We start from the raw sequence: 24,025 nt of genomic DNA on the forward strand, positions 1-24,025 counted from the left end.
TAAGGATAAATAATAATAAAAAAGATTGATGACCTTTGTGTCTCTTAGATTGTTCAGTATATTTTGCAGAGAATTCATGTCAAATGTGGGTAACCTTGACACAATATAAAGCCAATAGTTTCTCTTTCTATCTTGGCCATATTGTTTCTCCTTTAACTGTCGTGTGTGTGTGTGTGTGTGTGTGTGTGTGTGTGTGTGTGTGTGTGTGTGTGTGTGTGTGTGTGTGTGTGTGTGTGTGTGTGTGTGTGTGTGTGTGTGTGTGTGTGTGTGTGTGTGTGTGTGTGTCCCAGATCCAGTCTCTCGTCACAGACTCTGCAGGACACAAGCTCCTGGTCTTGAGTGGACAGAGCTCAGATCACGGAGGCGTTCTTCTTCAAACTGGGGTTTTCACCCACCAGACCTTTTCACGCATCTTTGCTGATCCCGGGGTGAGTCAAGTCCACTGTCTGCTAACACTTAGCAGTCTTTGGCTAAACGTATTCTGCACCTTTTTGTGAATGTGTTTCAGTGTTTTAAAAAAGTTTAAAGCGACAGCTCACCCTAAAATATATATTTGTCCTCTTACCTGTAGTGTTATTCATTCAGTATAGATTGCTTCGGTGTGGCTTGTCCAGTGTTAGAGATATCAGCCGCAGACAGGAGTGCCTTCTCTCAAATATAATGGAGCGAGATGACATCCAGGCTCGAGGTTGAAAAACTAAACCGTAATGTTTCGCTCCAGAAATTACGACCCGGTTACTCAAGATATCCAAAGACCTTGTTGTGAGAAGTTTAATGTAGGAACTATTTTCTTTCTGTCAAACTACATCCGCAAACGAGTGAGCACGAGCCCACACCGCAAGGTGTGAGGATTCTCCTGAATAACCAGGTCATGGTGAGAGGAAAAACATTTTGTTTTTGGGTTTACTGTCTCTATAATATGAAAGGACAGATACATGCTGTGATACATTTTGAGAATGTATCAAAGATACAAAAATACACAAATAACCTAATGTTTACGTCTTTACAACACAAGTCTGCTAAATTGCATTCATTACATGACTGACTGTGTGTCTCGGTTTGTCCCTCCTGCAGGTCAGTGAAATACTGGGCACAACAGCCCCCAAGCAGCAGGCTTCACTTACTGTGTCCTGCCGCGGGGAGGTGGGCTGGAGCTCCTTGGGACAACAGCAGACCCTGCAGAAGTTTCTGGAATACAAACTAAACCCTGAGTCTGTTCTTCCCAAGATGGAGGGCGTCACCGAGTTCACAGAGTACAGTCTCTGAGACGGTCGACGTCCCTTCACCTTTTGACCTCCTGGAGCCGCCCACATCCGGAGGCTTCTTAAAACTGTCCAAGCCGTGTTGCTACATCTTTCCCGGCGGACGAGGAGACTCTGCTCTCTTTTCCGTGAACGGCTTCAACATCTTAGTGGATGGAGGCTCTGAACGAAAGTCATGCTTCTGGAAGCTGGTTCGTCACTTGGACCGCATTGACTCGGTGCTGCTCACACACATCGGTGCTGACAACCTCCCGGGCATCAATGGTCTGCTTCAGAGAAAGATAGCGGAACAGGAAGAGGAGCAGTCTCAGGGCTCCATCAACTATAGCGACTGGATGAAGAACCTGATCTCTCCTGAACTAGGCGTGGTGTTCTTCAACGTGCCCTGAGAAGCTCCGCATGCCAGAATCTAATCTTAAAGTGAAACGCAGCATCGAAGAGGCCTCCCTGACTTTGCAGTACCTTAACAAACTAGGAATCAAACCGGAGCCTCTCGCTCGAGTGGCCAGCAACACCATTGAGCCCATTACTCTGTTCCACAAGATGGGAGTGGGCAGGTTAGACATGTATGTTCTCAACCCTGTCAAAGACAGTAAAGAGATGCAGTTTTTAATGCAGAAGTGGGCTGGCAACAGCAAGGCCAAAACTGGTATTGTGCTGCCCAATGGGAAAGAAGGAGAAATATCTGTGCCCTACCTGACATCAGTAACAGCCTTAGTCGTCTGGCTTCCTGCCAACCCTGCAGAAAAGATCATCCGAGTGCTGTTCCCTGGGAATGCACCACAGAACAAGATCCTAGAGGGGCTGGAAAAATTAAAGCACCTTGACTTCTTGCGCTATCCTGTAGCCACACAAAAGGACATTGCCTCCGGAGCTTCTCCCTCTGTTATAAAACAAACCAAGTTAAAACAAAGAACAGACAGCAAAGAGAGCCTCAAGTCATCCCCGAAGACTACTGCAAAAGCCTCAAAGAAAGAAACTGAAGGACAAGATGATGTGTCAGCCGCCACAGAGACAAAGAGTGACTCTGTCAAGGAAAATATGTCAGAGAAAAAAGACGAGACTAAGCCTACTAAAACTATCAAGTCTAAAAGTGATGTGCCAGAAAAGAAAAAACTCCTGAAAGAAAAATCCTTAAAAAAGCACCCGAAGGAAAGGGTGTCAAAAATGGATGAGAAAAAGGACAAGGAAAAGAAAGAGATCAAGAAAGTGAAGAGGGATGACTCCGCTAAGAAAGATGAAAAGAGAGATGTTAAGTCCAGAGATGACAAAAAGAAGGACGCATCCAAACCAGAGCTGAGAAAAATGACAAAGCCTGACCTGAAACCGTTTACACCAGAAGTCAGAAAGACATTACACAAAGCTAAAGTGTCAAGTAAAGCAAAGACCGGAAAAGTCAAAGCAGCGAAGGCTTTACCTGCTGAGCCGAAGCCAGAGGAGCCGAAACCTGAAACTATTCAACCTGAACCGATAGAGAATGGAGCTGTTGAGGGCACGTCTGTTCCCTCTTCCCCCAGAGACCTCTCCAAGGATTTTGAAGACGTGGAAAAAGCTGTAACTGTATCAGCAAAGCCTCAAGACGACTATGAGCCGACATCACAAAGCCTTACCCAAGAGAAGCAGGATGCACAAGAATCTATCTCTGAAGTTCCACCTGCCGCAAAGTCTCCAGAAAAAGAGGCTTCAGCCTCAGACGCAGGAGCTGAAGTTGAAGAAAAAGACGAGGAGTTGAGAGAAATCGAAGACGCTCAAAAGTTTGAGGATGAAGGAGCAGCATCTCAGGATGAGGAAGATGAGGAAGAGGAGGAAGGAGAGGCCCCAGCTGCTGAAAAGAAAACAGAAGAGGAGGAAGAAGAAGATATGGGAATAGGTGAAGAGGAGGATGAAGCAAAATGGAAGGACGATGGGCTCGACAGGAAACATGAGTTGGAAGAAATGGAGAAATCAGAAAATCTCTCAGCTAAGGTTGTGATGAAAGAGGAGCTACAGATGATTCCATCCGAGGAAGAGGAAGAGGAGGAGGAGGAGGCAGTGGAGAAAGCCGAACTGGAGGAGGTAGAAGATTTAGATGTAATAGCAGATGAAGAGATCAAATCTGAAGATGGAATTAAAGAAGAAATGACTGCAGCTGAAGAAGAAGAGGAAGAGGAGGAGGGCTACCTGTCACATGTCGGAGGGGCCACAGCTCCAATAACCTCAGTAGTTCAGGGAGCCGCCGCAGCCGAACCCATCTCCTACATCCAAGACGAGACCATCCCCGGCTACTCTGAGACGGAGCAGACCATCTCTGACGAGGAGATTCACGAGGAGGCAGAGGAGAGGATACCACACCTTCAATACGACGTCGGTACCTACGACATCTCTGTTCCAGATCAAACCGGATCCTTTGTAAACATTCACGGCATGAGGGAAATGCAAGCTGCGGCTATAACCGAGAAATGCTATATGCCAGGCGTGCAGGAGCAGGTATCTGTGTTCACCAACATCATCACTGCTCCTCTGGCAGAAGAGGAGCATGTGTCTTCTGCGACGTCCATCACAGAGTATGACAAAGTGTGCTCCTTCCCTACTTCTATCGCCGAAGACCATTCTGCGGCATCTGTCGCAGCACCTGCAGCTGAGGAACCACTCAAAAGCCCCGTCACCCTGCCAACCCCACCTGACGCCAGCCAAGGCAAAGAGCAGCCACGCTCTGCAGAAACTCTTTCCCCACCTTCTTTAGAAGAAGACAAACAATACAAGTCTCTATCTGAAGACTTGCAGCTTCCTGTGGCAGAATTGAAAATGCCGGTTAAAGCTCCTGAAGCTCCCGATGAAGAGGAGGAGGAGGAGGAAGAAGAAGAGGAGGATGAAGACCAAACTCCTAATGTTGAAATTTCTCTTGAGAAACTCCAAGAGGGCTATGCGTCATCCCAAGTATTACAGGGTAAAGATATCGAAAAGCTCGCTGGCTCAGTGTCTCCAGCTTTGATACAAGACACCAAACCAGTCCATCTACCAGTTGAAGAAGAGAATAAAGATGCTGCTGCACCAAAAGATATTTCATCTGTTGTGCCTACTAGACCTTTTGGATCAGACTCAGTGACTTCAGAGAGTGAAGAGCGCTGCTTCAGTCCGGATGATATCACTGTGAAAATGGCCTCCCCTCCACAGTCCGGACCACCGAGTGCAGCTCACTCTCCTCTTCGGCTGTCTCCAGTGGAAGACAAGATTAAGGTCTTCCCGGATTTGGAGCTGCAAAAGCAAGAGGAGCTCCTCGTTGTCGTCGCAGCAGCTGAAGACAAAACTAAAAAGAAAGATGAAGCAGATGTTGACAAACAGAAAGCAGATCAGCTTGAAGAAGTCTCAACATCTTTGGACGAACCATTTGAGAAGGACATAAAAGAGGTTCCAGAGATGGAGTCAGAAAAAGATGCCAAACATGCAGAAACAATCCCCACTATTGTTGCATCTTTACCAGAAGTTCAGTCACCCATGTTAGGGAGGGAATCCTTCATCTCCTCTGGACAAAGTGATGAAGAGCTTGACGCTAGGCTCAAAGAGAAGGACCCGAAAGTGCCTGTTCCAGGTACAGTTCAAGAGAGGGAGAGTAGTTTCCATGATGATGATGATGATGATGATGATGATGATGATGATGATGACAAATCTGCAGTCAAAACCGTTAAGGCGGAGCAGGAGAAAGAAAAGGACGACACCTCGGATGTCATACAAATGAAGGATGAGCAAAAACAGAAATCAGTCATCCAGGAAGACTTTTCTACTATTATGTCCATCACAGATGAGGACGCGGGAGTAAAGGATGACACCTCTGGTGTTAAACCCATCAAAGAAGAGCAAACTGCAACGGCCACTGTTGATAGCGCCATTAACGATGAACAGAAAGAGCCTGAAAAAGACCAAACTCCTGACACTACTGAAGAAGCACAGATGGAAGGTGTTGCTTCTCAGGTCAAACAAATCAAAGATGAACAGAAGCAGAAATATGATGACATTGACCTCACACCTGAAGATGTTGTTAAAGAAACTGAGTTTAAAAAGGGCCCTTTGTCTGAAAGTGAGATTCTGAAAGAGGAGGAGAAAAAGACAGACAAGGGTGACATTAGCTCTATAAAGACTGAAGAAAAAGAAAGTGAAAAGGTCCACGCTACAGATATTAAGCCTGTTAAAGACGAGATGGAGAAAGAGGTAAAGAAGGACGATATGCCCATTATTGAGGCTACTAAAGATGAGAAGAACAAGGAGACGGAAACATCTGATATCAAAGTGATCGAGGATAAGAAAGAGGAAAAACAGATGGAAAAGATAGATGCCTCTGCTACCAAGCCTTTTACAGATGAGCAGAGGGAAAGGGAGAAAGAGATGAGTGACATCACTGTTGCTAAGCCCCCCAAAGAAGAAGAACTGATTAGTAAGGGTGATACGTCTGCCGTTACCGTGAAAGAAGAAAATGGGCAAGAGATTTGTAAAGATGCTATCTCACCCATCAGCCTCATCACGGTAGAGGAACAGGATGCTGCCAGGCCAACCACAGAGCAAAGCAAGGATGACTCTTCCATTTCCAAACCTACTATGGAAGAAGACAAGAAGGAAGACACAAGTAAAGATGATACTGCTGCTTTCAAACTTACCAAGGCCGAGGAAAAAGATCAACTTCCAAGTACGGAAGATACTTCTGCTGTTAAACCAACACTTGGAGAGCAACAAGAGGAAAGTAAAGAGGATACTGCTGCCATCACATTCACCAAGATGGAGGAAGAGCATGTAAAAGTATGTAAAGATGAGGACAAGGTAGACGCAAAAGAGACACTTAAGGATGTCGTCAAACCAGTCAAGATGGAGGAAGAGCATGTAAAAGTATGTAAAGATGAGGACAAGGTAGACGCAAAAGAGACACTTAAGGATGTCGTCAAACCAGTCAAGATGGAGGAAGAGGATGTGATGATGACCAAAGATATTTCCACTGTCACAACATCCAAGGACGAGTTTGTTGCTAAACTCACCACGCTAGACGAAAAGGAGAAAGATATTTGTGCTGTCAAATCAACGATAGAAGAAGAAACAGAGAAAGCAGTAGATAAAGAGGAAACTTTCACTGAGGAAGAAGTGTCAATCCAAGATAGTAGTGTTGCTATCAAACCCATCAAGGAAGAACAAGACACAGTAATAATTAAGGATGACATTTCTGGTATCAAACCTACCAAGGAGGAAGAAAGCAAAGACACTGTTGGTGTAAAAACCCCTGCAGATGAAGAGAACAAGGTAGAGTTGAAAGATGTAACTGATCCAGAAATTCCAAAGGATGACGGATAAGGATGAGGATAAAGAAATTAAAGTAAAAGAGGAAGAAAAGAGTTCGGATGTTGTATCTATTAAGGAGCAGAAGGATGATACTCCGGCCAAAAGCATGAAGAATGACAAAGAAGTGGAAATAAGTGATGGACAGATACAAATGCAGGAGGCTAAAGAGCAGGAAAAGACTGATACCTCTGATCACATTCTGGAGGAAATAAAGGATAAAGAAGTTGAAAAAGATGACGCAAGAAAGGAAAAAGAAACAGACTCCAGTTTTGAGCAACCCAAGGACACAAAAGAGATTTCAACCATCAAGGTAGAAGTCAAACAGGGCAGTTGTGATGCTGAATCCGTTAAACAGGAGACGGAGAAGTCTCCAACATTCGGTGCTAAAGATGAGGAAAAAGGGAAATATGATTATCCTTTTGAATCTGATCAAAAAGAGGTAGATCTTCCCGTGTCTCAGACCTTGGAAGAGGAGAGAACTAAAAAGGATGATATTTGTGACGTAAGGGATAAGCATATGCATGAAGAAACCTCTGATGAGCTTACTGGAACTCAGAAAGAGAAGGAACCTTGTGGTGCTACAGCAATAGAGATGCAGCAAGACACTTCTGTGACTATCCCAAGTAAAGAGCAAGATAAACAGGCAAAGGATGTTATCAGTCAAGAAGAGAAGATGGAGAAAGAGAAAGACGACACACATGTTGCTGAACTGAGCAAAGAACAGAAAATGGAAAAAGAACAAGAAAAAGAATACACCTATGAGACTGATGACACCAAAGATGAAAAGACAAAACCAGAAGAGGATGAAAAGATGATTAAAGAAAAGGATGTTGCTGACAAGAACACCGATGAGATGACCGAGAAAGACTCTGATGCCGACCACACCAAAGAGGAGAAATGGGAGCGAGAGGAAGTACAAGAGAAAGACCTGGAAAAAAACATTAAACAACCTGCACAGACAGTCTTAGAAGAAGAATCCAAGTCAGATTACAAACCTGCATTTGTGGTTCAGTCCTCTGATGAAGACAGGGAAGATGAAGAGGAGGAGGAGGACATTTGTATGGGAGGAGCAGGCTCCAGACCTCTGTCGGTAGAGCCGAGAAAATCAGAACATGACATCTCATCTGAAGGTCTGCAGTCATCCCAAAAACCACAGGAAAGAGACGAAACTAAACCACCAATATCAGAGAAGACCACAGTGATCATACCAACTCTTACAATGCAGGAGCCCTCTATTGATGAAGACGTCAAAGAGTTTGGCAAAGAAGAATCCAGTCTTTCACCTGAAGCAGGCAAAGATGTTGTGAAAGAAGAAACCACAGCTGCACCACTTGCCAAGCCAGAGCCCTCCTTTGATAGTGTCACACTAAAGGAGGATACTACCTCCATTCCCACAAAAGAAACAGCTTCTGATGTCCCCGCATCTAAAGCGGAACCAATGTCAGACTCAACCGAGAAAAAGTCTGCGTTGTCAACAGTATCGAGTACTGACAGTCAACCCAGGAGCTCTACGCTCTCAAGCACGGAGAGCCAGTCCAGTGTGGAGGAAACGCCACAACAAGAGAAACAACTATCGCCCCTGATGAGCTCAGGAGTCGGTGCTACAGAAAAGAAGCTGGAGGACAAACCAGGAAAGGAGGCAGAGAGGGAGATGGAGGGAGAACGAGAGGTAGCTTCTCCAGGATTATCACAGCCATGCTCGTATTTCATGTTGGATTCTGACGACGCCAGCCACACTGACATTGTAAAATCAGACACTGCGAAAATGACCTCAGAGAAGGAAACGGTCAGTGGAAGCCTCGGAGGAGAAAAGCAAACCTTCGGTGCGTCCAAGTACGATCCGTATGAAAAGCCCATTCCAAAGGATCATGACTTGGACAATAGAGAAGAAAGTGAGGTTTCTTTAGGTTTTGATCCCGCCTCTGATATGGGTCTCGATGATAACAGAAGAACAAGCCAGACAGAGGCTGGAGGAGCCATGTTCCTCCTGGATGATCAGTACAAAGAAGAGCCTCTGTCCTTTAGTAGAGTCGACTACAGCCCGGTGTCCCTCACAGAGAGTGAAAGAAGCAGCCACCACAGTCCAAGTGCCTCATCTCAATATGAAGACCGAGAGAAAGGCCAAGAGGAAGAGAGTGAGAGAGAAGAAAGACCAGATACACCTTATGTTGACAAGAGCTTCTCATCAGTAGACATGCAAGATAACAAAATGTCCCAGGCGTCTGAGTCTTATTCTTTCAGTCCTAAAGAGGACAAACCTGAGAAATCAGAGAAAGAGAAAGAGGATATGATGGGAAGTGCTGCAGCAGCAGCGTATCAAACAGGGGTGACAAGAGAAAGTGACACGGTTTCTACCAGTGCATCTGTTCAATCAGGAGACGTACCAGTAAGACAAGAAACACCCTCTCCGTCATGGAGCCAATCAGATCTTGGTAGCCAAGTTTCAGCTGCTCCAGTAGCTTTTGGAGAATTCACAGAAAAGAGAACAACAGAAAAAGAGAAGGAAAAATCTGCTGAGTCACTCAAAGAAAAATCTCCGTCTGGTCGGCATTCACCTGCAGAAAAAGACATTTTACCTCAACAAGCATCACCTTTAGAGAAAGAAGAACCTTCAAGTGATGCAATGACTGTATCTGCTGCCACATTTTCAGGACATGAAATAGACGATAATGTCTTGGCATCTGACAATAGTCAACTTAGTAGCTCTGCTTCTAAATCCAAGTTAGACTTCCCTGATCGAAAAGAGAGCCTGATAGACAAAAGGTTACTTGTAGAAGGGGAAGATTTCAATGTTGATGATGATGATGACGACGAAGATGAAGATGAGGAAGAGGAAGAGGACGAAGGGGAGGAGCTAAGTGATGTAGATATAGAAAAAGGTGCCAGGGAACTGTCTGAAAAAGAAATGTGCAGACGTACCTCTGGTGAGAGTGCCATGTTAGCAGAGGTAGAGGACTCAAATAAACAATCTCAGTTGCCTGAATCAAGCGTCCTTAAAGAGGAAGCAGTCTGTGAACCAACACCGGGTGAAGCCTCAGGTTCAGACAAGCAGGACGTGAGTAAAAAAACACCTTCTCCTGAAACAAAACCACTCAAAGAAGATGATACAGCCACATCCAAACTTCCTGAGATAAGGAGCGAAGATGTAGGTAAAAGTTCTCCGTCACCAGACCCAAGCGCTTACAGTATGGACAAAAGCAGTTTCACTACATCAGATGCTACGAAACTTCCTGAAACAACGAAAGCAGATGACACAGACAAAAAGCATTTGTCTCCTGAACCAACCACAAAGAGGAGGTTATCATCAGTCGAGGATTTTACCTCTTATGAAGTACTAAAGTCATCAAAAGGAGATGAAGACAAAGTGTCACTATCGCCAAGCTTTTTGAAAAAGGAAACTTGTCAACCAACGTCCACAAGCAGCTTGACGGGCAGCTTTTTGCCACCTGACCATTCAGAGACCTTGTCAAATATTACATTTAGTCCCTCCCTTCCTCTAACAGGTAGCTATGCCGACATTGGACAGAGTAGATCTGGAGGTTATTCTGAGCATTTGTACAGTGAGGAGAGTCGAGGAGGATTCAAGGAAGATAGGAAAGAAACCTCAGATGCCTCCCAGCTATCCAAGCTAAGCGATGATAAATATTACAGCCAAAGAGACGTACAAGAAGAAAGTCTAGATGAGAGGCAGAGCCTAGATACCGCCGCAAAACACAAGGAAACTGCCTCATCACCTTGCACATACACCACCTTAACATACTCTACTTCAACATACTCCTCCACATCGTACAGTTATTCGTCCTCAGCCTCAACGTCTGCCCCTTTGAGCCAACAGTTTGGAGACAAAGGTAAAGGTTTTTCAACGATATCAAGCTCCACTGTTCCTCTAGCCAAAGAGGAGCCATCGTTCAGGACAGAGTCTTCAAGTTCCTGTTTTGGAGGGTTTCAGAGAGATGAGTACATGGAGGTGACAACGAAACCTGCAACAACAGTGTCTTTATCCAGCCAGTTTAATGAGCCCAAACCATCAACTCTTGTCTCGTCTACCACTGCCAAACAGACTGTGGATCAAAGTGGTTCTGCAAAGCCTGAAACGGAAACAAAGTCAACCACTGATAGTTTTTATATGCTAGAAACTAAGATTCCAACATCCTCTGAAGTACCATCTTTACAAAGTATTGGACCAGTTAAGGTGTCAGAGGGGTTATCCTCTTCAGAGGCTTGCTTTGATGTCTCTCCCCTCCAAAGGGCTGACTCCTCTGACAAGGTGTCCCAAGAGTCATCGGAAGATGAGGAGCCTGTTACACTTGAAATGGAGGACAGCACCCTACCATGTCGTTTTGAATGTCAAACTATTAAAGTGGCTGAGCAAAAGTCGTATGTGGTAGAAAGTACCACACAGTCCACAGAGACGAAGACGGTCGCCATCACCTCTACTAGTGTTGAGTCTAAACCTGACTCGGTGATGGAAACAACTCAACAGACAGCCTCACTCACTTCACTTAGTGATAGTGGAGCCAGCAAAACCACATGTGCCACGACTGATGTGTCCAAAACAGAGCAGGAGAAAGAGCAAAGGGAGAAAACACCAGAGGTAAAAGAGGAAAAGACAAACGGCGCTATTGCACATTTGAAGGAAGACGAAAAGGTGTCAGGAAAAGATGAAAAGTCAGAGACTGCTAAAGACAGTGAAGTCGAATGCGTGTAAAGACGGCACAGAGGAGAAGAAGGCAACAGCCGATCCAAAGATGTGTGAAAAAGCAGGAGATGATAAGAAAGGCGATGCAGAAAGAGTAGAGGAGAAAAGCTCGTTGGAGAAGCCACCAGAGAGATTAGAGGTCAGGAGAAGGAGCAGTATATCTGATTGGGAGCTACTACAGAAGCCTGAAGACTGCCCAAGTGCCCCTCCTCCAGGTTATGGTGATGATGATGATGATGATGAGGATGAGGAAGCGATGGAGTGGATGACCAGTGTCCACGGAACCTCTATGTCCTCCTCAAAAGATACATATCGCACAGAAACCTCTAGCACAGGAGCCGTAAGGGCTGATCGTCCCTGTGACTTGAACACCGGAGCCACCTCCTCTGCCTCCCATCCAGGCTTCTCCTCCTGTGAATACAAACATCGCAAAGGAGAACTTTCTCCATCGTTCATCAACCCGAGCCCTCGTCCGCTCTCCAGTGATGAGGGCGAGGGTGAGGAGGAAGGCCACAGTGACCACTCCCAGGAAGGGGACGAAGACGATCAGGAACAACACTCTGTAAAAAGGAGGTCGCACAAACAGAGGCCCCACCACACTCCGAGTTACCATGGAGAAACTGGACAGGGGCCACACCAGCTGCCCGGCGCCATGTCATCTGGTTTGGCCGTGACGCTAGCTGGAGAGGAAACACCTCCGACATCAGTGAGCGAGTCGTTGCCTTCACAGTCAGATTCTGACGTCCCTCCAGGAACCGAAGAGTGTCCGTCCATAACAGCTGAAGGAAATCTGGACTCGGACGAAGACGCTGAACATCTGCCGGTGGACAAATTATCTGGAGCTGGTGGTGGTCACCATCCTCCATCACCAAGGTCGTCTCAGAAGACTCATGATCCCCCTCCCACCTCGATGAAGGACCCTCATCCCAACCCTCCTCACCCAGATGTGTGCATGGTAGATCCAGAGGCTCTTCTCAATGACCATAGCAGCACAGAGAAACTTCTTAAAAAGGAGCACAAGACTACCAAGGGCCTCAGAAAGAGCAAACCCAAGTCGGCCTCCCCTGCCCGTAAGGGTGAAGTCAGGAAGAGGTCCTCTACTCCAGCGAAGCAGACCTCCAAGGACTCCACCTCACCTCGATCAGCGTCCCTCAGGAGGAAGGACACAGACAGAAGCTCCAGGCTGATCAAGATGTCTGAAACTCAAGGCTCCAGGACTGAGATCCTCAACCCGGGGAAAGGCTTGGTCAATGGTGTCAAGAGCAGTTCTGGTGTGTTTACATCTTTACATCCCACACATGTAGAAATATTGATTTGTATGAATGAATTACAATAATTAATTACATTAAACTGCAGTATTATTGTTGCCCTCTAAAGCTGTTTTATATCTTTGCTCACCTCCAGGTACCAACCCCCAGAAAACTAGCACTGCAGTCCCCGCAGGACCCCCCGTCTATGTTGACCTGGCCTATGTGCCAAACCACTGCAGTGCCAAGAACGTAGACCAGGAATTCTTCAAGAGAGTTCGAGCTTCATACTACGTGGTGAGCGGGAACGACCCGGGCAGCGGAGAGCCCAGCCGTGGAGTCCTGGACGCCCTGCTGGAAGGCAAATCTCAGTGGGGCACTAATTTACAGGTATTTACCTTCATCAGTCTGTCTGTGCCTCCATTCCTCAGATGTTCTCATATAGGTGTGCCCACAGTTACACTGCTGTACACAGTGTGCTCATACTCTTCATTACTGCAGGGTACATGCAGGAATCCTGAAGTAAAATGTAATACCTTTTAAGACCTTAACGCCACTTCGAGTTCTAAACCAGTTTCATCAGTGGACACACTTTAAGTTTCATTTACTTTACATTGATTGTAAGGGAGCACGACGACCAACTACATGTCTTAGTTTGTGATAACACTTACAACTTTAATAATAGGTGATATAAAACTTTGGTGGCTGATTTCATAGGAGCTCCCACTTAAAGGAATAAAATGTCATAAAGTTATAGTGTTGTAATGTCAAAAGAATTCACAAAAAGGTTTTAAATTAAAAACATCATAATAAATATCAAAGTATACTAAAAGTGATGAATGAATTGGTTCTGCATCCAGTACCTGTGGTACTACACATTTCCGAAAGATGTTGAACTATTCCTTTAACTCTTGAATTTGTTCCACCATTTCTCTCATCGCCCTCACTTCCTCCATACTATCTCCCCTCTCATTTTATTTCCTTGTGTTCCCGTCAGGTGACTCTGATCCCGACCCACGACACGGAGGTGACCCGGGACTGGTACCAGCAGACCCACGAGAGGCAGCAGGACCTGAACATCATGGTTCTGGCCTCCAGCAGCACCGTAGTCATGCAGGACGAGTCCTTTTCTGCCTGCAAGATCGAGTTCTGAGCTTCACGATCCCCGCTGTGCTTTCCCGCCTCCCATCCTCCCCGTCATCTGTTCTCACTGGAGGTAGAGCGAGAGCGAACAGCACTCTCTGCTTCTTCAAAGCTTCTCGCTCTCATGTTACCAGTCTCAAATGCATTTGCTGCAGCACTCAATACACTAGATTCTGTTAGCTGAAATCAAAGTCTAAACTCTGGGTGTGCGCTCCCTGTTACAGTGGGGTACTCACGCAAACAATACTTTACTTTTATGTTTGTTTTCTTCTGTGACTTAACCGTCTGCCCTAACGCACCTCTTGTACGAAGCACTTACATTTGTGGGAAAAAGCATTTTCAATAACATAACCACGCTTTCTTTGCCACATCTAACAGACAAAAGGAGACAAATGCATAACGCCACAGGAGAACTACAGATTAGTTAAGTGTTGTTCTTACACTGTTGGTGTTGTTCAATTTGTGAGGTAGTTTAATTTGAGCCAAGTGGCACATTTCTCATCCAAAGGGCCACATTAAGTGCCAAAACACTGTTAAAACAGAAGTTAACTTCTCATCCAAAACGTCACCTAAATGAATCAGTGATCAGTAATTTGATTAGACGCACAGTGTTTTAGAAGAGTAGACCTTTTTCTGTTTATTTTCCATCTGTGCACATAATAAAACTCATCCTTTGGCATTTCTGATTATGCTACAGTAGCTTTTGGATTAACTCGATTAATGACATAAATTGATGTTATGTAAAAGACAAAAAAACAAAAACAAAAAAACACGTTCCTTCTCGTCATTTGTGGTGAAGTTTTAGGAGGTGCCTGAAGTTGCCACTGTTTGAAATCTTTCTTCTCGGCTTTCACAGCTTAGCTGGTGCATGATGCTTGCGTTTTAGCTCGGACTCTTTCAGAACTGCATAGGGTTAACCCTTTCTTTAGCCAAGTGTGGAATGCAGTATAGTGTAGATAGGTTACTACACTGTTTGGCTGTCTATGCTCAAGTGAATTCAATATGCGCCAGGCAGAAGGACGATGTTTGTACACTAATCATATCTCTGCTGGATGTAATGGTTCCTCTTTAAGTCTTAATCATGCTCTTTGTTGGTTGTATGTACTCCAGTATACATATAGGGTAAATGTTTCTATATCAATACAGAGGTTATGTTAAATAAATGATATATTTTGTGATGATGCAGCAAATACTGAGGCGAACGCAGCGTTTTTGATCATGCATTTGAGAAGAAGGTTTAAGTAACATGATCTGTCATTTCCTCCTGTTCAGCTACATTTTACCGTTTGTCAATATCTCAACGCGATGGGAAAAGAACAAGCAGTGACCTGCGACTAATGTAGCAATGGAAGCTCGTCCGCTAGTCCCTTCAGAAGGAAGTGTTACGCCAGTGGGAACTGCAATATTTATATTTATCACTGGGGTTATCTTTCAGGAAAGAAAGTGTGAAGTTTGTTGCAGGAGGCTTCTCTCATGTGCCTTTAGCTTGTGGTTTTGGAGAGAGGGGATATTTTAAGGAGTCATTTTGAAGCAGAGACGGAAACCAGGGTGAAATAGAGCGATCAGTCCGTACAGCACACGCACGAACCACATCCACACTCTATACACTAAATAACTTTGGAGCTCTTTAATTCACGTCAGCATTAATTGCCACTTTAAAACAAATATGAATGTATTTGAGCAAAGTGTTGCACTAAATAGGAATGTAATCTTCTGAGAGATTAGAAGTGGGATTTGTGTTTGTAGTTAAAGCGCAGAGAGTGAGTGCGGTGATGGGAAATAACTTTTAGTTGTATTTTAATGTACAAGACGTTCTTTAATACGTACATCTTAATTCTGAAGCAATTACCTAAAAAATAATCCCAGAGTAATAGAATGAGCATGAATGATTACGATTGTACTGGACGCAGATATAAAGTAGGAATGTGTGTTTGTGTGTGAGCGTACGATACACACTGAGAAGCTGATTGTATAACACGACTCGGTTTGTTTCAGTGACGTGGCGAGTGACTCTTCTGTGGTACGAAAGAAGAGAGAGTCGCTCATATGCTCACATTGAATAGCCAAGTTTTATTTTCTTTGTTTATAACCAAATTTTACAAAGAAAATATACATTTGCAATTAATTCTGGTTTAATTTGGATATTTTTTATTTTTTTATTTTATCTTAATGAGAAATACCTTTTTGCCAAGATGGCTCATCACAGGCTTGTTATTTCTCTTGTTTAGTGAGGACTGATATGAGGCTAGGGGACGGGCCAGCCTGGGCGATGGAGGAGGGGAGGCTTTCCAGAAAGGACTTAGTTTGAGCTAATGATGACAGATTGGTGTCAGGATGTTGCCAACTAAAAGCAGAGAGGATCCTCTGCTTAGTTTAATTTCTCTCAATCTGATCCAGAACATGGAACAAACTCCACAGAGGCTCGAGCGTGTTGTCGGCGGGTGCTAGCCTGGCTCCAGTGCCATTTCCTTTCTCTGTAAAAGTCGTAACGCTCACACTACCTTATACCTCATCTTCCAAAGCCTCCGTGCTCTTTGCTCTGCCTGGCCTCCCTTAACATTATGCATGTCCATTATGCACTTTGTAAGCCTTGACATGCATCTCATGCTTGTGATGATTCAGAGGCAGGCATAGCTTCTCCTTTTTTTTTTTTAATCCCACTGAGTTTGATGGTTGTATATTAAACAGCTGGGCACGCACAAGTACACAAGTCTGGAGGGAGTTGATTAACTGAAGGGCACATTAAGACGCACTGAGGGGACAGGAGAGGTTCAAAATGAGTCCCTTGAAAACAAGCAAAAAGTCCTTTGATGTTGTCTTGAAATGTGTCCGAGAAGCTTCTCAATGTCCGGACCAGATTGTGTGGACGTCGGATATGTTGTACCTACTGTCTTTGAATAATGTTTTTAAGTTGGCAGATTCCAAATACCCAGCCTTGAGATTTTCAAGGCATCAGTAGAACGCTGTGAATCACTCAATACCGAACTGTATGATTATACAGAAGCTGAATGCACTATAGAGGAGATCTATTTTTCTGAATGTAGAGTTGGTACTAGACATGCGAATGCTGATGGATCAAAAAACAATAGAGACGAGAAAAGAAAAACAAAACACCAGCCTGGACAGAAAATACGTTTTAGAGAACGAGAGCAGATACTCTTTTCTGTTTCAACAACTTTATCATTGCAGTTATGGTTCTGCTCCAGAGCAGAAAGGTTTGATTTCTGACGTGACAGAAAGAAACGCAGATCCCGTAAAACAAACATCTTAACAGTAACTCAGAAATAGTACTAACTAACGCAGCTGATACTTTTTCCTTTTCCTGAATATGACTTGAAACACATGCAGACTCAAAATAAACATCAATGAAATTAAACAAATGCTACGTGTACATTTATGTACTGTGCACAGATTTGTACATATCGCTCTGGAGAGAACAAATCTGAAAGATATAACAAACGATCCTTCTTGTGATACCGGTTCATTTTACCTGCTTTTAGTGACAGTATGACGGCTCCTCGAACCAAGAGAACTACACAAAACGCTGACAAGATACAGAATGAAATAAAAAAATGGCATCTTTCAGTTCGATTTCATCGCCATACCTGCATTGAAATGAAGATATCATTTGATTACAATATGGTGTCATCTGTCCATCTAATCTCTCTGCATGTGATTTATTTAGTTATAATCCTGAATGTAATTGTTTAACATGGAAATGATAATAAAAAATACAATGCTATTTTAAAGAGGTATATTTGAAAAAAGAAAAAAAAGCTAATTGTCCTAACTGGTACTGAAATGACCTACAGTAAAATAATATTGGGCTGTGCTTTTATTGTTTGCCCTATTAACATGTTGTTAAGAAGACGCTGTATTGGTAGTTCTGTTTGATTCTCTCTCTTTTTTTGCATTGTATTAAATCTTAGTTATGTTTTTCTTCCTCAGCGCAATATTCAATATCTCTCTGTCTCTTTAAATCTAACTGGTAAAAATAGAACTACTTCAGATTCATTGTAAAAGGGAAACAGCCTGGTGATCATCAATAAATACATTTAAATCTCATTGTTTGTCTCTCTCGTCTCTTTACGGGTCATTTTATATATTAAAAGTGTAAATCAGAGTGTTGGGGAATAACTAAATACATCTGAGTTAATGAAAACGATTACTGTAATATGTAATCTATGACTAAACAACACCAGCAGCTCTGTGAGGCTGTACTTCAGGATGTTGCTGCTTTGAGTTATATGCTAACATCTGCATGCTAGCATGCTCACAGTGACAAGGCTAACATGCTCACAGTGACAAGGCTAACATGCTAACATCTGCATGCTAGCATGCTCACAGTGACAAGGCTAACATGCTCACAGTGACAAGGCTAACATGCTCACAGTGACAAGGCTAACATGCAAACAGTGACAAGGCTAACATGCTCACAGTGACAAGGCTAACATGCTCACAGTGACAAGGCTAACATGCTAACATGCTCACAGTGACAAGGCTAACATGCTAATGCCCTGTCATCCCGTGTATACCAAAGCCACATGCCAAGAACATGTCATATGAAATCAAATTTAAAATATCAGCTGTTAATACAACTAATTAGCATATTTATCTTCTGTTTAAACTTCATAAAATACAGCTAGCTCCTGGGCCGTTGGTGGCAGGCAACACCTACACATGAAGAGGTTAGCATGCTAATGTTAGCATTTAGCTCAAAGCAACAGTGTGCCTTAGCGTGACTTTTACTTTTTTTTTTTATCTCATGCAAAATTAAAACAGAAACAGAAGTCATAGTAAAAAAACTTACTATTAACTACTAAAAGGTAGTTAAACATACACATAAACATACAGTAGTAAAGCGTAAAGCAGACACACTCACCTGAAACTGCTGAAGTCCTGTACAGCCTACCGATGAAATATGTAACAAAATATTACACTAACCAGAAGTTAAAAATAACACCTTTATGAGTTTTATGTAAATAACCACAGTTTGCAGTTAGTCTGTAAATGAAGTATGAAGTGAGGAAGTGATCCGCTGGCTTCAGTATTGGAGACACGGGGATGTTTAATCTGCTGGTCAGCTTTGATTTGTCAGGTGGAACGATGGAGTTATCCTCCAGGAGCACCGTTCAATTCTGCCTCCCCACATGTCAAAATAACTTAGCAGCTTTCCATCTGATGTTTACAGATCTTTGACTGGGCAGCAAGGGAAAAAAGAAGAACTCAATAATTGTACTCCCTGAGGGACGGGGGGGCGAATCAATCTGTGCTGCAAAATCAACCTTGATGCATCCACACCTACACCTGAAGCTGTACCACACTCCACATTCATTACAGCCGGTGATGAATGGCTCCTAATTTATTTTGTGTCTCTCATGTCATTTGTCCCCTGCAGTAAAAGTGTCGCCGGTTTTTCTTTCTGCACTCAGGAGGAAATGAAAGAAGCTTGGCCTGTTTGATCACGTCGGGTGCTTCACTATTATATAGCAGTGTGTAGAGATCCACACGTTACTGCTCGGCTGCATTTTGAGTATGGAGGAAAGTGATGGGGGAGTAGAGGAAGGGTGTGGGCGTGCACTCAAGGTTGGACACCTTCCTCCCTCGATGAGGGTAATTCTCTCCTCAGCACAACTAATCGCTGCTCTCCGCTCGTCGCTTCTCTCTTTGTTTTTATATTTGGATTTCAGGCAATTAGCTGAGTAATAACTAAGTGATGAGCAGTAGGAGGCGAGTTGGGACACGGTGACCTGCTGCAGTACATGTATGAACGTCTTCTGTGACTACATGACGAGACTGCACGTGAAAAACAACAGATTCAATATGAAGCTAATTTCTGTGGTTTAATGTCACGATATCTCCCTTTTTCAGTAGTGACACATTATAGCTAAAAAACTAAAACTGAAATTGATTTATTCATGTCTGTAGAGGAGTTATGCTTTGACGTTTTGAAAAAGTATGTGGTGCTCACTTAGCCGGCTGAGATATAATATTGATATCCTATCCTGCTTCCCTGCAGTATTAATCTTAAGAGACAAAGGTTACTTGCATTGTAATACACCTTCAGTTTATGTTAGATTAATTCTGCCGGTTATTTGATTATGTAATGCTGCAAATAACTTGTGTACGCACTTTCCCCCAGCACATTTGATCTCCTTCTTCCTGTGTTTACTGAGGCTGCACTCAGTCTTCTTTATTCTGGTTTTCTTTTGACGACTGGAACAATGGTTCAAAATGTACAAACTTTAGAAGACACATTTTTGCTTTAAAATTCTACAGGATTCAAATTGGGACATTTCCTGGTGTTTAACATTTTTAGCTGCACAAATATCTTGACACGGCAACACCTTATTCATATAGGGCATCCAGTGTGTGTGTGTGTGTGTGTGTGTGTGTGTGTGTGTGTGTGTGTGTGTGAGAGATGAGAGACAGGATGAATGGACATTTGTGTGTTTAAGTGTGTGTGAATGTAAGAAATAAAGCCTGAGAGAAAGAACATCCAGACAGAGTGAATGACATCAGCTTTTGGCTCCGACTCTGTCTCTCTCTACCCCCCCTCTCTTTCTCTGTCTCCCTCTCTACCCCCCCTCACTCTGTCTCCCTCTCTACCCCCCCCCCCCCCCTCACTCTCTCCCTCTCTACCCCCCCTCTCTTTCTCTGTCTCCCTCTCTACCCCCCCTCACTCTGTCTCCCTCTTCTACCCCCCCCCCTCACTCCCCCGTCTGTCTCTCTCCCGTCAGGAGGAGTAGTCAATTACATCTGGGGGCGTCACCATGGCAACACATGGAGCAATAGAAGGAGGCATGACTCATCACTATTCTTAAAATCTGTTTGGAGAGAAAGAGAGTGACAGTATGAGAGAGAGAGAGAGAGAGAGAGAGAGAGAGAGAGAGAGAGAGAGAGAGAGAGAGAGAGAGAGAGAATGAGAGAGTGACAGAGTATGAGAGAGAGTGACAGAGAGTGACAGAGAGAGAGTGACAGAGTATGAGAGAGAGTGACAGAGAGTGAGAGAGAGTATGAGAGAGAGTGACAGAGTATGAGAGAGAGTGACAGAGTATGAGAGAGAGTATGAGAGAGAGTATGAGAGAGAGTGAGAGAGTATGAGAGAGAGTGACAGAGTATGAGAGAGTGAGAGAGAGTGACAGAGTATGAGAGAGAGTGAGAGAGTGACAGAGTATGAGAGAGAGTGAGAGAGTATGAGAGAGAGTGACAGAGTATGAGAGAGAGTGAGAGAGTATGAGAGAGTGACAGAGTATGAGAGAGAGTGACAGAGTATGAGAGAGAGTATGAGAGAGAGTGACAGAGTATGAGAGAGTGACAGTATGAGAGAGAGTATGAGAGAGTGAGAGAGTGACAGAGAGTGAGAGAGAGTGACAGTATGAGAGAGACAGAGTATGAGAGAGAGTGACAGAGAGTGAGAGAGTATGAGAGAGTGACAGTATGAGAGAGAGTATGAGAGAGAGTGAGAGAGTGAGAGAGAGTGACAGAGAGTGAGAGAGAGTGACAGAGAGTGAGAGAGTATGAGAGAGTGACAGTATGAGAGAGAGTATGAGAGAGAGTGAGAGAGTGACAGAGAGTGACAGAGTATGAGAGAGTGACAGTATGAGAGAGAGTATGAGAGTATGAGAGAGTGACAGAGAGTGAGAGAGAGTGACAGAGTGAGAGAGTATGAGAGAGTGACAGTATGAGAGAGAGTATGAGAGAGTGACAGTATGAGAGAGAGTATGAGAGAGAGTGAGAGAGTGACAGAGAGTGACAGAGAGTATGAGAGAGTGACAGTATGAGAGAGAGTATGAGAGAGAGTGAGAGTGACAGAGAGTGAGAGAGAGTGAGAGAGAGTGACAGAGTGAGAGAGTGACAGTATGAGAGAGACAGAGTATGAGAGAGTGACAGAGAGTGAGAGAGTGAGTGAGAGTGACAGTATGAGAGAGAGTGACAGAGAGTGAGAGAGAGTGACAGAGTATGAGACAGAGTGACAGAGTATGAGAGAGAGTGACAGAGTATGAGAGTGACAGAGTATGAGAGAGAGTGACAGAGAGTGACACAGTATGAGAGAGTGACAGAGTATGAGAGAGAGAGAGAGTACGAGAGAGAGTGAGATAGAGAGAATGGAGAGTGAGATAGTGAATAAGAGAGATAGTGTGTGAGAGAGTGAGAGTGTGTGAGCGAAAACGAGTGAGAGAGAGCAAGAGTGAGAGAAAGTGTGCGAGAGAGTGAGAGAAGAGGGGAAGGAAAAAGAGGAGGGACAAGAAAGAGGTGAATAAGGGAGAAAATAGGGTGGGGGTTAGATTAAGGAGATGAGAAGAGAAGAAAACAAGGGGAAGATAGGAAAGGAGATAAGGAGAGGAAACAAGGAGATGAGAAAAGGAGAGTATATAAGAAGGGGACAAGGAGAGTAGAGGAGACAAGGAAATGAGGAGAGGAAGCAGGGAAGAAAGAATACGGTGAAGAACAAAAAAAGAGACGAGACAGGAAAGGAAAGAAGGAGACGAGACAGGAAAGGAAAGAAGGAGACGATGAGATCAATGAAAAGCAGAGGGATGGACTAAACGTGAGAAAACAACAACACATGAGACGGGGAGGCAGAGGGCGGTGTTGACAGGACTATTGATTATGGAGCAGTACAAGGCTTATGAGTCAGGACTGTGGTCCCACACACACACACACACGATAAAAAATATAACCAAGTTACCATATTCACTGTTCAGTTGATTTTTTTTTTATTACTTCCTCCTCTTCCTCTTCCTCTTTCTAACATTACAGCCCGACCTGAACCTCAAGAGATCGACAGAAATGTTTTACACATTTTTAAACAATAAAACCTCGACTTTGTTCTGCAGACAGAAAAACAACCTCCTCCTGCTCTTTGGCTGACATTAAATAACATTAAATAATCACATAAATACACAACTATAATTACCTACATCTACCTACACCTTTAGGTAAAAACAATTATAAAACAATTATCCTATTAAATCATAATGATGAGGACTTAAACACATACGTTTGTTCCACAGCAGATGTTTCCAGGTTTTAGGAGTTTAAATGAGCAGGAGCTCGACTATGATTGACCAACACTGTCATGACGATAAAACAAATATGCATCTGTAGATTCATGATACATCTACCAGAGTATCGCTCATTAAATCATTAGATTCTACATTAAAACACACATAACACTTGGAGTTACAGCAGATAAAACAGCATCATTTTGTAAAAGTACATTTATACTGTTTACTTAATCAAGTGGTTCTTCCCTTTAACTCTAAAATACAACTACACCAGGCTTTCTCAATACTATTTTTGATTTGTAAACCCTCTTGAAATGAAATTGTAATAAAGAAAATACAGCAGGAAACCAACAGTGTCCACAATACTCTATTAAATATTCATTTAAAGTCACATTTACTGATAAAATGTGTTAAACAGCAGATGATCCTCTGGCTCGAGCTTTACGGGATACAAACAAAAGAAAAAGGAGGCGTAGTTTTGTTACCTTTTGGACAGAACAAGGCTACATGTTCTCCCCTGCTTCCAGGCTTTGTGCTAAGCTAACTGTATGTAGCTTCATATTTAACCGACATATATAAAACGTCTAAAACAGTTACTTTAAGCTTTCAGCAGATGTAGACATCCAGAAGTGTGAAGCATATCAGCACAAGTGTAACGTCAGACATGAGGCAGCTGGTGTTGCAAAACAGCATTTGGGCTAAACAACAAAAACAGAAACTGTCGTTTTAGCGCAGGCAGCATCCAAATCAAAGGCACAACAGGTCTGAATGGTGGCGTGATGCACTCGCTCCTCGCTGGTTTCATGAATCTGTTGCCAAACTGAAGAGCAGTCTGCAGGTGATGAGAGATGACGGTCCAGTGTTGTCTCTGTGATCACATGTGCACATCTGAAGAGTCCACGCACACCGTTCGTTATACTCTCTGCAGAATCAGCATTTCCTCCCGTGTTTCTTTGTGTGTGTGTGTGTGTGTGTGTGTGTGTGTGTGTGTGTGTGTGTGTGTGTGTGTGTGTGTGTGTGTGTGTGTGTGTGTGTGTGTGTGAGCAGGACAGAGGAACAAGATGAATGAAAGCACGGAGGTCTTCACATCGTGCCCGTAGATACCCAGAAGTCCTTGTGTGTGTGTTTTTTTTTGTTTTCAGACAGTCTTACTCGCTGAAGCTGAAGTTCAGCCCGGAGCTCTCTGTGATCGGGGAGGAGGGGCCCGCACTGGAGACAGCACTGGAGGGGACACTGCCATCTTTAAAAATAAAAACAAACAGTCAACCCCTGATGGAAATATTAATCTCATTACTTCCTCGCGTTGTCATGAGTGCGTCATGTGGAGGGATACAACGTGCACAAAGAGGGGAGGAGTGATCCGGT

At 43.8% G+C, this 24,025-nt stretch overlaps 1 protein-coding gene across 1 annotated transcript in view; it reads left to right on the forward strand.

Annotated features, from left to right (window-relative positions):
* map1ab (microtubule-associated protein 1Ab) overlaps nucleotides 1-17,714 on the forward strand; it is a 59,015-nt gene extending 41,301 nt beyond the window's left edge. The window contains 9 exon segments of the mRNA XM_029433403.1: nucleotides 291-428; nucleotides 1,075-1,257; nucleotides 1,259-1,645; nucleotides 1,647-6,569; nucleotides 6,637-8,946; nucleotides 10,353-10,408; nucleotides 11,197-12,530; nucleotides 12,664-12,896; nucleotides 13,504-17,714. Of these exon segments, the coding sequence (XP_029289263.1) occupies nucleotides 291-428; nucleotides 1,075-1,257; nucleotides 1,259-1,645; nucleotides 1,647-6,569; nucleotides 6,637-8,946; nucleotides 10,353-10,408; nucleotides 11,197-12,530; nucleotides 12,664-12,896; nucleotides 13,504-13,659 (9,720 nt within the window). The 3' untranslated portion in view covers nucleotides 13,660-17,714.
* The last annotated feature ends 6,311 nt before the right edge of the window (nucleotides 17,715-24,025 follow it).

This window comes from Cottoperca gobio, chromosome 6 (assembly GCF_900634415.1).
Source record: "Cottoperca gobio chromosome 6, fCotGob3.1, whole genome shotgun sequence".
Classification (NCBI taxonomy): domain Eukaryota; kingdom Metazoa; phylum Chordata; class Actinopteri; order Perciformes; family Bovichtidae; genus Cottoperca; species Cottoperca gobio.